The 17,175-nt window shown below is 36.6% G+C and overlaps 2 protein-coding genes across 2 annotated transcripts; both read left to right on the plus strand.

Moving 5' to 3' along the window:
* The first annotated feature begins 1,504 nt into the window (after positions 1-1,504).
* LOC147286660 (squamosa promoter-binding protein 1-like) lies at positions 1,505-3,831 on the plus strand. Its single transcript, XM_086240103.1, has 2 exons — positions 1,505-2,029; positions 2,946-3,831. Exons 1-2 carry the CDS (start codon positions 1,728-1,730, stop codon positions 3,175-3,177), a joined length of 534 nt encoding a protein of 177 aa, XP_086096229.1. The 5' UTR covers positions 1,505-1,727; the 3' UTR covers positions 3,178-3,831.
* Positions 3,832-7,558: 3,727 nt separating this feature from the next.
* RING1A (RING 1A) lies at positions 7,559-16,356 on the plus strand. Its single transcript, XM_086240142.1, has 10 exons — positions 7,559-8,018; positions 8,155-8,197; positions 8,777-8,835; positions 12,577-12,658; positions 12,773-12,893; positions 13,516-13,557; positions 13,930-14,466; positions 14,687-14,794; positions 15,146-15,370; positions 16,068-16,356. Exons 1-10 carry the CDS (start codon positions 7,772-7,774, stop codon positions 16,095-16,097), a joined length of 1,494 nt encoding a protein of 497 aa, XP_086096268.1. The 5' UTR covers positions 7,559-7,771; the 3' UTR covers positions 16,098-16,356.
* Positions 16,357-17,175: the final 819 nt, after the last annotated feature.

Raw genomic sequence — 17,175 nt, forward strand, 5'->3', positions numbered from 1 at the left:
ATGTGAACAATAGGCCTAGTTACCAAGGAAAGGGACTGTGTTTAATTAAATGGGCCGTCCATGAAGATAGGCCCAAATCACATGGGATACCCAAGTCAAGAATCACGTGGAGCGAAAGCGGGCCGAGCCCAATCACGAGGATTAGACCAAAAAAGGCAAGTCCCACTAGAACAAGGAACTAGAGTATTTTCAAAAAATCAAGAGTCGATCATAACCCTTTGAGATTCTTGTCGGATTACAACCTCTTGAAGAATCAGGACTCTTGGGATCCAAGGTACCCATTAGGGTTTCTTTACTATAAATAGAGGCCTTTAGTCACCACTAGGACAACTCGAATCCCCAAAAAAATTCTCAGAGATCAAGAGCATCAAGCCTCCTAGTCTTTAATAGGTTGTTATTATGCTTCATTAATCTAGTTTTTAGGTGTTGTTGAGAAAATCTTATGGTTTCTCTCAAGAACTTAGGATCAAAACCCTTGTTTTCTTCGATTTTTGTTGGAATTAATATGAGTATGTTTCTTTGATTCGCTTATTGTTAGTTTAGATTTATTTTCTTGTTTTTAAATTCCGCATAAGTAGGTTTATTGCTTTTATGTATCGCTTTCTTAGATTAATTTAGTGATAGATTATGCGTTTTACTGTTCATACTCGTATTATTACAATTAATACCGAATATTGCTTGAGTTTTGATTTCGTATTTACATTTAATTGTTATTTGCTTGATTTTAATTTCGCACCCATCACTCGCACATTCACATTCATCCATCGCATCACCATCACCCCAGATACGACCCCACCACCCTAAGTCCTTGTAGCCAAGGCATCAGAACCTTTGCGACCGAGAGGTGTTCCTTCTTCAGTCCACGGTCGCCTGATCGGAAGTCAGATTCGCGCAACATCATCACTTGTACACCCGGCTTCTCGGTCGTGTACTGGCATGCCCAATGCACATTAGAAAGACGTGGTTCCCTAGATCCACGACCTAAACGACACGTGGCCGTAGAGATTTTGAGGCAAACAATTAGTTTGAATTTTGTGTTTTATGTTGGTTTTATTAGTTTTTAACATGTTAATGTAAAAGGTATATCTATAATTATCATTTTTATGCAGTTTCAAATAAAGTGTGAACAATGCTAAGCATTGCCGAGTGAGTGTTGGGTGAACAATGTTGAACGCTCGATGAACAGTGTCGAGCCTTCGACTCATTAAAATGGACTGACATGTCATTGCATTTTTGCAAGTGGGCTGTACAATTATCAACTTTTCTGTTTTGGACTTAAAAAAAAAAAAACAATTAAAATTGAAGTAAAAATAAGCAAATGATTTAGATCGGTGCTTAAAACCCCCATATTGCATAAATGGCTAGGAATGTTTAATGTTAGAGTAAATTTCTTTTGTTTTCTTTCTTTTAAATTCTATTCTTTTGACACTCCCCTATCATCTCTCCCCGGACCCCTCCCCGTATGCATTATTGTACAACAAACTAAACAACAGCCAACAGGCAATAGAGAGTTATGGAGCAGATTGTTGTGGTCCTCACTCTCCCACTCTTTCCTCTGTTTCACAGTTTCACTTTTTATTCTTCTCCTTCCCCTCCCCTTATACTTCCACTACATCCCAACCCATTAATATCTTCCTCTTCCTGATCTTGATAGCTGGCTCTTTTTCAAGGAAGAGCTCTCATTTTTTTTCTTGTTCTTTTCTCTGTCTTTGTTATTTGGGTCATTCATGGAAGTGAGCAAAAACAAGCAGAGGAAAGAGAAGCCCCATGTGGTGGTGAAGAAGGAGGAAGAGGAAGATGACGAATCTGAGCATGTGGAAGATCAGAACAAGAAGAAGAAAGGATTACTTGTACTGGGTGGAACTGGGTCTGCAGTGAAGATGAGGTGTTGTCAGGCTGACAAGTGCACAGCTGATCTGAGTGATGTAAAGCAGTATCATAGAAGGCATAGGGTGTGTGAGCACCATTCTAAGGCTCAGGTTGTGATTGTGGCTGGGATAAGGCAAAGGTTTTGCCAGCAATGCAGCAGGTTGGGGATGGGCCAATTTTTTCTCTTGTTTCATGTTTTTTTTTTTCCTGGATTATGTTTGGTTTTGTTTGTGGGGTATGGAATTTACACTAATTTGTTGTCAGAAATGCACATGGTTAATTGGGGATGTCCAATTTTGTTGCTTTTTTTTTGGTCAATGCTTGGTTTTGTATGTATGGGGTTTGGAATTAACAGTAATTGTTGCTCAATTGAGTGGTTTATCTATGTGGATTCGAGGAGATCAGTTTAGTGCTGTAGTTGACTGGTTTTTTACACTCTTTTGGTATGAATTTTAAAGTAATTGCATTAATGGTAGTTGCTGTACACTAGTCTTTAATATATTGTTACTCATTCTGTAATATCTCTGTCAATAATTTCACAATTCAAACAGTATTTATCTTTCTTTATATCTTCCTTTTCTTTTTGCAATTTGCAATGGGGTTTGAACTTAAGAATCTAGCAAGAATACCATTAGAACAGTTCACTGGTATAAGTGTGCTTGATCTTTTTTATTTATATTTTTTTTATATTAATAGTAGTCGAAGATAAAGATTCTTCAGTTCAAGGATAATATCATTTTATAATATTGCTTGTATATGGCACCCTTGGCCATTTCAGGAAGGATGAATATTCTTTCATAGTGTTAGATCTGGCAATACTAAAATATAAATTGAATTTCATTGCATGGGATGCACTGGATTTGCTGTTAGTTTAAAATTTATTAAATACTCATTCTCTCTTATCCAAAAATATAAAAATACATGAAGGTACATGTTACATATAACTTAAAATGTGTTTACACATTGTAAAATTGTTTTTCTCCTGCAGCATATTTTTTCTGTCATGCTCTAGCAGCATTTAAATTCACCAAAAAACAAACAAGTACTGATTCCTGACTGGAAACGTTGCGGTGCAGATTTCATGAACTATCAGAATTTGATGACACTAAACGAAGTTGTCGCAGGCGTTTGGCTGGACACAACGAACGACGAAGGAAGAATTCATCTGAGTCTCATGCAGAAGGCTCAAGCCGCAAAGGTATAGGCACTCAGTTGGAGGATGTTGTATGTGGGCAGGTTGATGATAAGGGAAGAATTCAGATAACCATCCAAGAAAATTCCTCTTACAAGCATTTCCAGATCAGATAAGATTTATCAAGGATATATGCTCTCTCTCTTCTGTCATTCAAGATGTAATAGTAGTTATAGAGTTCCATATAGATATGTGTTCAAGATTTTTATTTAGGTGAAAACACAAATTCCAATTGCATCATGACATCAATTTCATTGTGTGCACTAAGGTTGAGCTTTGGCTGTAGGTATAAACTAGTAATCATGTGATTCAGCTATATAACTTGTACACTTTTCAAGGTTGGAACTTAGGATTATTGTTCTGACTCTTTTGAAGTGTTTTACCTTGTACATTATCTCATGATGTTGAATTTTGAGGGCTATTATGTTGAAGGAAAGGGGATGCATGGAGCGTAAATAAAAAGGCCTCAAAAATTGGTTGCTGGAGATTGCAGCAGCAGATATCAAGGCAGAACCTGTAGGCTAATGGGTTCTAGGAACAGGCTAATGGGTTCTGAACTGTTCTCTCTACTGTTTGAACTATGCATTTTCATTTTCATTTTTTAAGGTGAGTAGATGCTGTTACCAGGAGAAATTGTCAATGGCCAATGTATGTATAAGCTATAACAGATGCAAATGCACGGTTCAATTGTTTTGAAGCAGGAAATTGAATAAATGTTAGCACCATTAATAGCCAGTGGGTTGGGAGTTGCTGCCTTTTCCCATTCCATGTGTTCCTTTGTTAGCAGAATGCATTGAGTGTGACATTTTGGTTGTTTAAACTTCCAAATTGCTGAATCTATTTTCATACTTTGATCAGCTATAATATTGTTGTTGTTTTTCCCTAAATGTTGATGGAGCTGTGATTGAGGTTTACTCGTGGATGCTACTATGATCGACCGATGTGTGGAAGGTCAATTTTGATGAAGCTGTGAAAAATTTGAAACTGAGGTCAGTGATACAAATTTTCCTAAACCTTGATGAAGCAACTTGCTAATGGAGCAAAGCAAAGTTGTGGTTTTCATCAAGTGCGTATTGATATTGCTGTTGCCTTTGTTTTGGATTACTGTCATGCTAAACTAAGAAACTGAACACCATTACAATGCAACTAAGCAAGTGGCTCATCTAATAATGTCAGTCGCCTCTTTGGGCTGGGCCGTGACGACTTGGGTAATGACCCCAAATATAAGGAAGAAAATTCAGAATTTAACATTTTTAAATAGGTCTATGTTATTCCAACTACCCTAAATTGCTGAATTGATCACCCTATTTTTAAATTTCAATTTACCCTTAAAATAAAAAATTTCAATTTTATTCGTTGGGTCATTCGACACTTGTCTGTCAAAATGTTTGTGGTTATTTGGCACCTAACTGTCGAACATTGAGAGAGTTTTCGGTAAGTAAGCACCAAGTGGAAATGAAAAAGATATTCGACAGTATTCTGCCGAACATTGTCATCCATAAACTGCTGAACTCCTTAGTATATTTCGATAACATGCTACCGAATGAGTCTGGGTGATTTTATAATTTTTTTTGCAAGAAAGGGTAAAATAGGAAAAATTTGTTCAAAATATGTTAGGGTGGTCAACTCAACAATGGAGGGTAGTCGGAATAGCCTTCGCCTTTTAAATATCTACAATTGATGGAGTAATAACCAATCAGATGAGTGAAAACTTTTTACTCTTTGAGTGAATAAAAGCACTGTAGCCTGTAAGAGCATGTACAATGGCATGATTAAATGCTATTTTAATGCTAAATATACTAGAATTGATAAAAAAAAAACTCACTACAATGTCATAGCTAAATTTAGCTTTTGATATGCTATTGCTAAATTTTTCACTATATATAGCAGAAAATTTAGCAATTACTATTGAGGAACTCAAGAAAAAAGTAGACTCACCATTTGAAAAGTATGAGTAAAGAAAGAATAAAAACTAAGTGAAAGAAAATTATTGGTTGAAAAAGTGCTGGGTCCCATGAGGAGAGAAAGAATAAAGGATATTCACATAGATGAAAAAAGTTACAAGAGGCATGAGGATGAACAGTTGTCATGGGTTGATTGGCCATGTATTCAAATTTTACAATTCCTAAATTTGACTTTGACATGAAAAATACTAAAATATTAATTTGGGTATTAAAATAATAATATTTAAATATATTTAATATTGGACTCATATTAAAGATCTTATTAAAATATTTACAATGATATAATTATTAAAATAATTTAATATATTAAAATTAACTTGTAAGGATATATATGAATATATTAAAAATATAAACATACTAACATATAGTTATAGCTTTTGTGTGATTGGAGCAAAAAACACAAAAGCTATTGCTAAATGCTAAAAGTCATGCTAAATATAGCATATAGCATAGCATATAGCATATAGCAAAAAGCCATTGTACATGCTCTAAGCAATAAAAAGGTTAATTTTAGGAAAATGACTCCAACTTAGGTGTTGAAGCCAGATCATGACTCGTCCTTCAAAAGTGTATCCGTTAAGACTAATACTTCACTTAAGCCTCAATTAAGGGTCTTACGTCAAATCTGTTACACTTTTTGTCAAAAATTGATCACGTGCCATGCATGTGATCAATTTTTAAGGACAAAATTGACATTTCTCACTATTAAAAGATTTATAAAAATAAATCTAAAAGAAAAATATTAAAAAAAAAAAAACAAACTAAAAGAAGAAAAATAACAAAATTAGAAACAAACTAAAAAAGAAAAAAATAAAAAAAACAAATTGAAACTAAGGAGTGATGCAAGGCTGGTAATGTAAACTAAACTATTCTCCAGGTAGTAGTAAAAAAAAGGGAGGAGTAGACCCTCCATCCTCCACCCTCAGCCTTGCCCCACCCAGACCCAGCCCAATTCCTTCGCACCCCCTCCCCTCCCCACCCACCCACCCAGCCCCAGCCCCAGTCCCAGCCCAGCCTCCATAGCAAGCCCACCCATCCCCAGCTCTGTCGCACCCCTTCCCCTCCCCACCCACGCCCCTCCCTGCCCCGCCTCCACCGCAAGCCCACCCATCCCCAGCTCTGTCGCACCCCTTCCCCTCCCCACCCACGCCCCTCCCTGCCCCGCCTCCACCGCAAGCCCACCCATCCCCAGCTCTGCCTCGTCGAAGCCACCGATCTGGAATGCTAGGGAGGGAGGGAGGGAGGGAGGGAGAGAGAGAGAGAGAGAGAGAGAGAGAGAGAGAGAGAGAGAGAGAGAGAGAGAGAGAGAGAAAAGGTGGCCGGCACGGGGAGCCTGCTAGAGTGAGGGAGGTCGGGGTGGGGGGCTGCCAGAGTGAGGGAAGGAGAGGGTATGCATTTTTTTTTCTTTATATTTTTAAATAATTAATTTTTAATAGTGAGTGAAGTGACAATTTTATTCTTAAAACTAACGGACGTTTGCATTAAATTAACGGAAGACCCTTATTTGACCCTTAAGTGAATTTTTAGTCTTAACGAATACATTTTTGAAGGGGGAGTCCTGATTTGGCTCCGATACACAAGTTGAAGTCTTTTTCCTCAAATTATCCTCAATAAAAAAAAGGTTAAATTACACCTTTTTTTTTTTTGTCATGGTCAAATTACACTTTTTCTCCATGTAGTTTAGCTGAGTTTCCACTTTTGTCTTTGTAGTATGGATATTGAAAATATTTTAAATTTATCTTTGTAGTTACCAAATGTTTAAACTGTTAATCCAAATCATCAAATCCATTGATTTTTGATCAATTTTTGTGGACTACTACCTGGAGAATAGTTTAGTTTTTTTAGAAAGATCCAAAATCAGTTGAGAGCATTGGGAAAGACTACAATTGACATAAAATCAATGAATTTGGCATAATCAGTAAAAATTGAAGCATTTAACCTTGAACTAACTGTCATTTTATATTCAGGTATGGTGAATATAAAATAGATTATTTTATAACACGCTCTTTCAAGTATGGCGTGAGTCAAACTAAATATATGAACTAACATATATTGAATGACATGAGAGCACATGCTACTATTGAACCTAGCATATGAGCTGCCCGCTCTTATACCATAAAGAAATTAACTTAACCGAACATAAATTGGCCTAAAAGTAAAGTAGCTCCATGAAGAAATTAGAGCATCTAACCGAGCATAAATTGGCCTAAAAGTAAAGTAGCTCTCATATCATGAAAAAATTAGAACATCTAACCGAGCATAAATTGGCCTAAAAGTAAAGTAGCTCTCATGCTATGAAGAAATTAGAGTATCTAACCTTGCATAAATTGGCATAAAAGTAAAGTAAAACTATAGTGAATTAGTGATAGCAAAAGGAGGAATAGCCAAATGGGAATGGGAAGAGTAAGACAGAGGGCCGCCTACCAAGGGAACATGTGCTGCTTTCTGCTGGCCGTAACATCTGATTCTCGTTTCTCATCTCTCTCTCTCTTTTTATCGCTCGGTTCTGTGTTACTGTATATCGTATAAAATAATAATATAATATTTTATAATTTTATTTTTAATCAAAATATATAGCCAGCGAAAATCTCCCACTCCCAGCATCTTCTTCTTCGGCTTCTAATCTTCTTCAAGTACGCAGAGAGAGAGCGAGAGAGAGAGAAACTCACACACCCACCCACCCACCCACCCACCGATCGATCTCTCTTTCTTTCTCTCTCTTTCTCTCTCTTTGTGTTGTTCATCAATGCCTGCACAGAAGCGCTCTTTGACAGACAACCTCACCGACGATGAAGACCCTCCACTCCATCACCGTCGCCGACGAGTCAAGCAATCTCGACCTCAAGGTGAAGACCAGCTAGACTATGTAGTAGTAGAAGAAACAGAAGACGAAGACGAAGAAGAAGAAGAAGAAGAAGCAGAAGAAGAAGGAGAAGAAAAAGAAGAAGAAGCAGAAGAAGAGGAACACGATCGAGATGATGAAACTGACGGTGGTTACGTATCATTTCTCTCATATTCTCTGTTTTTGCTCTGTGTGTGTGTTTGTTTATGTGTTTCTTCATCTGGGTCGTGTTTTGCTTCTCGATTGTTTGACTTGAGAAGTTATTGGCTTATTTTTCGTTTTTTCAGATTCTGAGGGAAGCCCATCTTCTACCTCTCAAGAAAAGCCCGAGTACTCTCTCTCTCTCTCTCTCTCTCTCTCTCTAGCGTACATTTTGGCATAGTTTTTTGCTTTGTTCTGTCATAAAATATATTCGGTGGGTACTAGCTTGTTGTATATTTTTGCTGATTTTACCACCTTCACGAGCAGTTTCTGAGAGCTCAATGCTTTGGATGTTGATGGGTTTTCCACTTATCCTCACATTATTCCAAGGGTACAATGAATGTTGAGTTGTTGTTGGTGTTGTCGATTTTGGTATTGCCTATAAGTTCTTGTTCTGCTTGATTTAATGCATGCTGGGATCCGAGCCTTTTTTTGAGCTTGTAGTACTTTTATAAAGTCAGTACGTTAAACTTTTAAAGGGCAGGTACTGGTTTTCTGATTTTCCTTTCTCCGGTACAGTTTCGGTGTCACTAGGGTTATTTTGCAAACTATCATTGATGGCATAGTAGTGGTTAAGCTAGTGGTGGCTGACAATATTGGGTATCCTCCAACTGGTGGTCTATATGAATTTAGAATTGCACCTTTTTGTGTTTATGAATGAAGATAATGCGAAGTAACGATTCTACGTACATCTTGTTGTCCTTGCAGATATATATTCGTGCAACTACAAGAAATTCGTAAGGATGTACACTGTCCTATATGTCTTGGTAACTTCTGCTTCTGAACCTTTTGAATAAAAATGTCATGCTTTAAACATAAGTTGGTATATCTGTCCACTGGATGCAACTGATAAAGATGGATCCTTGTGCCATATAGATAGACCTTTAATTATCCTGAAAACAGAACACAGAGTAGAAGTCTAATGTCACATCTTTACTGCATACTAACTAGCAATTGTCATGATATTGTTTACTGCTATTTGTTGGCCTCACTTATGAGTGTTGCTTTACTGGAACTTTAAAGTGGTATTTAACAATTAATTACTGTGCTATGATGAATCATAGCACACATATCTATGTTGTATTTATTAACTCACATTTCTATTTTGGTTTGTGGTTGGCTGGAAATTTTGCCATGCCCTGCCTTCTTGTTGTTACAATGCAATGCCTGCATTGCTTGCCATGTATTCTCAATGATGTAGAAAATGAATTGCCTATTTACTATTTAACTATTGATTCTTAGTGTTCTTTGTAGCTCTGCCACTGTTTTTAAACTGTAAGATGCCGTGTAGTCTCTTTTGTGGCAAAATCTAGTTACTCCCAACTTAGCTATTTACATGGCAAGTAAAACTAGCATTTGTTTAAAATTCTACAAGAAGTGAGATTCATGCCAATAGACTGCATTTCAAGGTCCATACTAATAGATATGTTTGACAAACTATGCAGTGCCTGCCATTTGATTCATATGGTTGGCTCCGTACACCACAATCATTTGTGGGTCAAGAATAGTCTGGATCTGGAAACAATGGATGGAAATCCTAAGTCGTATGCAAGTGTATCCTAAGCTAAATCAAAACCAACTATCAATTTGAGAAAGAAATAATGTGACTTAGTCTATACGTGAACAAGGGAAGCCTAAGAAGGGTGTGACTTGAGTTGAAGTGGTTAGAAAAACTTGGTGATCTACAGTTGCTCAACTGGTATTCTGTTTACAGAATGGAGTCAGAGATCTGCCTCCTTACACCCTTGCTGGGTTTACAAACCCTCTATAAGTCATGGCTCACTTTGAGAGAAAAAAAATCTTAGTTTTTCCTTGTAATCCTTGAATCTTGATTTTGTCATTTGGAAGTAAAGATAGCCTCAGTATAAGTGTGGGAAAACTAGTAAGTATTGAATAGTTTCTAAGACGTAAATAATAAAAAATATATTGATTTGGGAAAAGGGAAACTCAAGGGAATAGACCACATACATACTTGTGCTACTGCACAGGAAGCTTGAAACCTTGAAACAATGGCGATTAATAATTCACATAAGACGTGGTTGTGAAGGTCAATTGTGATGATTCCCATGCTCTGGAGCTCACCTTCCACCTAGCCAGCATCTTTGCTACTAATATTTAGTGTGACAAATGTCCAAAAGGATCGATACAAGGGGCCACAATTTCTAAATATTGTTAGAAAAGTTGGTATGGCATTTGGTGACTTAATACATTTCTTTTGAGTTACAGAATGAACCTCGTCTATGTAGATGAGAGGATCTGGAACTATTGGAGAATAGTGAGTTTTTGGATTTGCTTTCATTTCACAATGAATCTGTGATAGGTAGTGAATCACCAAAATTTAGGAGTGCTTGGGTGATGGGTAATTCTTATCAGCTAATAATGGTTTGAAATGCATGGGTGTTAACAGTTTTGTAGTAGGGTGAGGTGAGTGATGACTTAGTTAATATTGGGACTGATGATGAACATTGAAAGTTGAAGAGTAAGAGCAACTTGTTATTGATAATTGTTGGAAGCACCTTTCATTTAAACTTTTAGTGCCTTGCTGATGTTTTTCATTGGGAGAGAATAATAAATCTGTATCTGGAAGTCGGGTTGATTCCAAGGGTGATATGACTTTTCCTCAACACACACCTGCTCAATGTACTACTGGTGTCTTGCTGAATGGTCTGAACTTTGCATTGTGGGCACAATCATGTCATCTCTATCTTAGCTGGAGAGGAAAATCTGGTTGGTTATTTGGTATTGTCAAGAAGCCGAAAGTGACATCCCTATTTTGCTCAATAGGATATGCCATTGATATGGATAGCTGTATCATATTGGGCTATTTCAAGTATTTGTGTGATAAGATGCCACCCATTGGTTTTCAGCCTACAAGAATGCTTTGGAGTCAAAAGGGGGACGACATGGAGTTCTCTTGGGGTCAAGTTAGGTTTTGGGCATCTATTTGGTCTTTGGTATTGCCAATATTTAGGGAGTTACCAGTTTCGGAGCTGTGGTTGGGTAGAGTTGTTTTGGGTTTTTTCGAGAGTTGTAGAATCTGATAGAGTTGCAAGCTTTGCTTTGTTTTATTCTTTTTGAGAGCACGGGTTGTCGGGGTGGCTTTTTGATTTTAGATGTTGGTGGATATTTTGTCCACTTTCCCTGTCCTTTGTACCATGTTGTTGTTTTAATAAATTTCTTTTCTTATATAAAAAAAAAGAACAATAATGAACATGAAATTTGGAAGCATGAGCAAGTTCTTTTTCAATATTATCTATTAAATTTAAGATCATGACTCATGAATTGGAAGCCTTTCACTTTTAGCAAAGTTTTCTTTATATTAGAATTTATTTGTTGAATTTCAAATGTTGCCCCCGTTGAATATAGAATACGTAACAAAATGTGCAAAGGAAATATTAAAACATAAACCTAGTAACTTGAAAGAAGTCCAAATTCAATTTAAGTTTTGTGGGGGTTTATAGCTCTAGTGGTAGAGCCCTTATCTCCACATCCACGATAAGAGTTTGACTCTTGCTCATCTAAATAAAATATAAAATTGAATTTGAGATTCGTCGTCTTCTTTTATGAAAAGGCTTGGATATCTTCAAGAGCATGTGAAAGACTGAAGTCAGAATGGCCACATGCCATTGTCCTAGCAGTAATTGACTGCAGTGATGAACTTTAGGCTGAGTTCTTCACATCTTGGGTAATTGGTAAAGCTTCTTGCATTTTTGATGTGGTCTCTTGTAGTTTCTGTTGGCTTTGACGTGTGATTGCTGAAAATAAAATTAAAAACTCCTTGAATTGTATATATATAGAAATGAAAGAAACTATACTTCCTTGCCAAATGGTATCTTATTCCCCGGGTCTGCTTAGAATACACAGCATATATCACCCTAAAGTACCTAAACCTGCACCCTGCCTAGCTAGAACATGGTCACAGCCAAAAATCAGCTCAGCCTGGCCCATATAGAAGTTGCATCCTAAGATCCATGTCTCTTCTCTGTTCTCCCTGTACCCTATAGCTCCTGTTTCTATTGCCAGCACATGGGCATTTTTCAGTTATTTTTTATTTTTTATTTTTTTAACAGAAAAGAAAATTATAGACGGCCATCTTAATTTTTTAATGGAAGTATCTACTGAACCCAGATCGAATATGCAGTTTTCAGCATGTTGAAATTTTGACAAAAATATCAGCATTGTTTTGAACTTATCAATTATTTCAAAGAGGATACTAGTTTAGTTTTACATATAGATTGAATTCCTGTATTGGCTTTCCAAGAGTCTAGATTTGTCGGCTATATATTTTTCCCAGAAGTTCTCATTAAACATCAGCAGCCATTTGGATGTGTTATTTCTAGTGGTACTAGTACAATTACTCTGTTCTGGTGATTTTGTTAAAGACGAAAACTGTGATTCCTGCTTCTTGTTTCATCTGTAGTTGTCTCAACACATTTCTTCTTCTATTATCCATGATGGATTATCAATCTGGTAATGAAATCATTGATTAATTTCTTTTGCCTGGACAGGAATTATTAAGAAAACACGGACTGTAATGGAATGCCTACACAGGTTTTGCAGGGAATGCATCGACAAATCAATGCGAATGGGGTTTGTACTTTTGAGCTCTTCCACTCTTAACTCTTTTTTTATTTTCTGTAATAGTGCAATTTTGATTTTCTGATTATCTCGTTGGGTTAATTCTGTTTATCATAATACTTTCAGGAATAATGAGTGTCCTGCTTGCCGCACACACTGTGCCAGTCGACGTTCTTTGAGAGATGATCCAAATTATGATGCCCTAATTGCAGCTTTATATCCGGATATTGAGAAATATGAAGAGGAGGTATAAGTTAATTAGCTTTTGCACTTCTATATTTACTAGCACATTGACACATATACTGCATGTTGCTATTAAAGAGAAAGGATAAATACTTCAAATTAGTATTATTATCAATTAACTATTAAATCAATAAAGAAGTATCATGTAAGAAAATTAATAGGTTTTTTTTTTTTGGTTTTTTTTTTAAAATTTTTCTGAAATATAGATATTTAAATGAAGACATAATTAATAGGAATTTTTTTATTAGATGATTCCTCACAGATATATGTTCTTATTAACTGAAAATATAAACAATTTGAATTGAGCTTGAAAGTAAATTTTAATAAAGAAGATGGAAACAACAAAAAAAGAAAAGAGAGAGAGAGAGAGAGAGAGAGAGAGAGAGAGAGAGAGAGAAATTAAATATAAATATGAATGAGAGGGCTAGAGAGCTGAAAGAGAAAAGAGAGAAATTTATTCCTGAAAATGACTGTTTTTTTGGGACCGAAGAAAATGACGTACTTTTAGTAAGGGTTTTTCTAGTTCAAGAATATTCAAAATTTATTTTCACTTTCATGTATAGTATAGATGAGTGAATTTTGCAATATTTTTGCAAACCAAGTATTAATTCACTTTGTGGTTTCAGGAATTGGCTTTTCATGAAGATGAGAGGACTAGAAATGAGCAGGTTAGGTCATGGGTAACAGATTTGTTCATAAAGATTTGGATTGTGGTGTTTTTTTCCCATATAATTTCAATTCTGAATACTAAAGAGCATCGTTTTATGGGACATAGTCACTGTTTACATTGCTCTTTATTTGTTTCACCTTCAAAGGGCCTTCGCCAAAAAAAAAACCACACTTTTTTCCTCATTGTAAGATCTGAATGTTGGAACCTGACATGACCCTACTTTTTGACCACTTAGCCAAGGACCAGGGCAATGGAGCAAGTCCATATGGTCTTATATATATATATATATATATATATATATATATTCCCTGTTTAGGTGTTGCATACTCACAGTTTTCTTCCTGGTGTTCTGTTTAATGCTTCAATACAGATCCAAGCATCAATTGCCCAAATTATTCAACGACAATCAGAAGCTCTAATCAAGAGACGCCCACTTGGAAAAGATACACCAGATGGATTTATTGTGAGATCACAGCGCAATAATCGGAATGGTTTTTCAAGGAGGCGGAACTCTCGAGCCACTGAACTTCAAGGATCTGAAGACAATGAGGATGAAAACGACAATAATAACATGGGCAAGAATTCGTCTTCCCCTGATGAGCGACGTACTGGAGTTAGGCCAAGAAGGCTGAGGAGACGGGCAGGATTTCGGTCCTCTCAGCCTTCTTCATCAGTGGCCAATTCAAATGGAGGATGCACTGAAAATGATTTAGAAGTGAACCGAGAGAACCGGGGGGTTTCTCCTGGTCTTGTATGGACCTCTGAAATGCTTGCTTGGGGCCGGGGTGGTGCTCGGAGTCACACACGGCATGGCATTGCTAGTGGTTGCAACAATAAGAATTCTCGAAGCACTCGCTTATCAAAGTTGGTTGATTATCTTCGGAGCTTAGAGGAAGACAGTGATGAGGTATAGGGAGATGCTGTTGGACTGATTGATGGGTCATTAATGGGTCCATTCATCGCATGTGCTACCCATGGAGTTGTTTCTTGAGGGCAGATTGAATAAGATACTACTAACTAGTTATTTTGGCTTTAACTGAGCACGAAAGTGGCCGGATTAGAATCAGTAGTGTTTTCCTTTTGTGGTTCTGTATCCTCTTTGATCAAATACTATTCTTTGTCTGCAGTTAGATGTTCATCTCATGCTTATTTCTCTGGATAAAAGATGTACACCCAGTTTGCAGCAGCCGCACCTTTGCTGTCGGCCAAGTTTGTCAGTCAAGCACCTTTGTGAAGTGAGATTATTCTCCTTGTATTGCTAATCTAAATATGTAAATTGAATTTGTGAAGCTTGCTTTGGCTATGTAAAAGTTCTAATTTCATCTTGTGCTTTTTCGGGGGATGAGAGTTATAATTCTGACTGTGAAACTTGCTAGTCATGCCTCGCACCTTATCCTCAGTTGGATTGATAGAATGACATGGAGATGATTCATTCCAAAAATCTGACCAACTTTAATTTAGTGCTCTTTATTTCCGTTCATTCTAAAAATGTTAATATAGTGCTCTTTATTTCCTCTTGGTATTATTCTACATTACCTATGTTCTCCTGTGCTTGTGTAATTTTGCCTTGCGTATTTTGTATGCAGTATGTTGCTCGCCAGACGCCTTTGCGAGCTGAAGAAGTTGAATTGTTTGCAGTTAAAGGGCATCACAGTTCCAATGACGAGGAATTGACCCTAAACCCTTCAGCCTTAATGAATGATTCTGTGCCCCTTATGATTGATCCATGCAGATATGACCTGCAAATTCTGCAAGCAGAAGAGACTTTGGCTCGGGTTAAAGCCAATTGCACTACCAGTAGGGACCATTTGGTGAGTATAGGTTAGAAAAGGTTATTTTGAGCTCTCAATTTTACAAGCTCTCCTGAGCTAGATTCTTTACTATTTGCAACCTAAAAGGTGCACACACGTCAGCTTTGGGCAGAATATAGATCCAATGAGAAAAATTTTGTGGAAAACTTCAAGCAAAAAGTACTAACCAAATAAAAAACGCATCTGCTGGTTGAATTTTTCTCTGATTTGACAGAGGGAACATTCTGACCTCAATTTGTGCAGTATATTTGAATGTGCTTTGAGCTTAAAATGTGAGAATAGAATTATTTTTTATGCTCATATGTGATGATGCTTACATGATTTGAGTGCTGAAAACTAATCGGAAAAACAGTAAGATCCGTGAAACTGAATATGGTAGTATTTGCAGGCATATTGAAAATGATTTTAAATATTATTTGTGTTGCAAATGCTATTGAAATTTCTTTTGGAATATTAGACAATTAATGATTGTATGAGTAATATTTTCTTGTCAGATGGTTTGGAATGTTATGTTGGTACATCGTGAATGATGATCATTTATTAGATAGAATCATGTATGAATATGCGATCTTGATTCACAATTTAGAAACATACGATGCCGCATATCTGGCAAGAGATCATTCCTCACGATTGTATTGCTATCAAGAATCAACAATAGCCAAACAACACTAAATCAATATTTCTTTGCTGTTTTCAGATTCTAGCATACAGGCGGAAGGAGATTTAGGAAATTCCAAACTTGCCTAATGTATTTGGATGAGAAGATTGTCCTGTCCTCTGTATTGGCTGTTTATAGTTACTGTAAATGTAGTCAAAGAAAGAGAACCGGGATGCATTGATCCCCCCAATTGAGAAATTGTTGTTGTAATCTTAATGATGTCCAAGACTTGTTTCTATTATTTGTGTAATATGAGGAAGTGAAAAATATTCATATGATTTTCTACCCCGGGTGGAGAGGAGTGTACTTAAAAAGCATGCTTTATTTATTTATTTTTTTTTGTCAAAGAAAAACAGTTGGTCAGTGCTGACTGCTGAGTGCAGTGTGAACAACCAAGATTCTCTTTCCTAACCAAAAGTTGTTTGACTTGGAAGTGCTAGGAAGTGCTAGGCGTAGAAATATAAATCGGTTATGAAATCCCATTATGTTGTTTAAAAGATGAAATTTAAAATCATAAAATATGTAAAGTTTATTGTTTAAGCTAACTTATTAAGCAAGATGAAATTTAGAAGCTAGCAATGTGGTTCTGTGGGTGGTGGTAATAGTGATGGAGATGGAGATGGGGTGGTGGTGGTAGTGGCAGTGACAATGAAAGCGTTGAATGTGGTAATGGATACGAATATACGATGGTGGTGGTGGCGTTAGTTCCATTCCATAATTCTTCACTTTCAATTAACCAACGGTACTACATATTTTATTTTTATTTTTATTTGGGTGAGATTTTGAATTTGAGATTTTTTAACATTGTAAAGAGAAATATAGTTAAATGGTCAATGTAGAATGGGCAGCTGCTTCTGGGTGTAATCCAATCGGCATCGGCGGCTCCTGAAAGCAAAAATAGGCTGTGGGTAAGAACCTCAAAATCCCTTTTACATTCTCTGCTCTGCTCTGATACCCACGAGAGAAAGAGAGAGATTTTTGGGATTAATATTCTGTTCCTTCTTCTCCAATATGTAAGCAATATGGGGGGGGTTTAAACAACTGTATAACAATACAAGTACATCAGTAGCTACATATGAGTGTTTAGCCATTGGTTTACATTGTTTAACCTTCCATGTTTGTTTACTATTCTTTTTTTTTTTTTTTT

This window comes from Dryas octopetala, chromosome 4, assembly GCF_963921425.1.
Source record: "Dryas octopetala chromosome 4, drDryOcto1.1, whole genome shotgun sequence".
NCBI classification, from domain to species: Eukaryota; Viridiplantae; Streptophyta; class Magnoliopsida; order Rosales; family Rosaceae; genus Dryas; species Dryas octopetala.

Bases quoted from the DNA above. Each gene is read 5' to 3' on its own strand.
- RING1A (XM_086240142.1), top strand. From the start codon at position 7,772: ATGCCTGCACAGAAGCGCTCTTTGACAGACAACCTCACCGACGATGAA. The intron at 8,019-8,154 runs GTTACGTATCAT...TCGTTTTTTCAG, and splicing joins AGATGATGAAACTGACGGTG to ATTCTGAGGGAAGCCCATCT. The intron at 12,894-13,515 runs GTATAAGTTAAT...TTGTGGTTTCAG, and splicing joins TTGAGAAATATGAAGAGGAG to GAATTGGCTTTTCATGAAGA.
- LOC147286660 (XM_086240103.1), top strand. From the start codon at position 1,728: ATGGAAGTGAGCAAAAACAAGCAGAGGAAAGAGAAGCCCCATGTGGTG. The intron at 2,030-2,945 runs GTTGGGGATGGG...GTTGCGGTGCAG, and splicing joins TTTTGCCAGCAATGCAGCAG to ATTTCATGAACTATCAGAAT.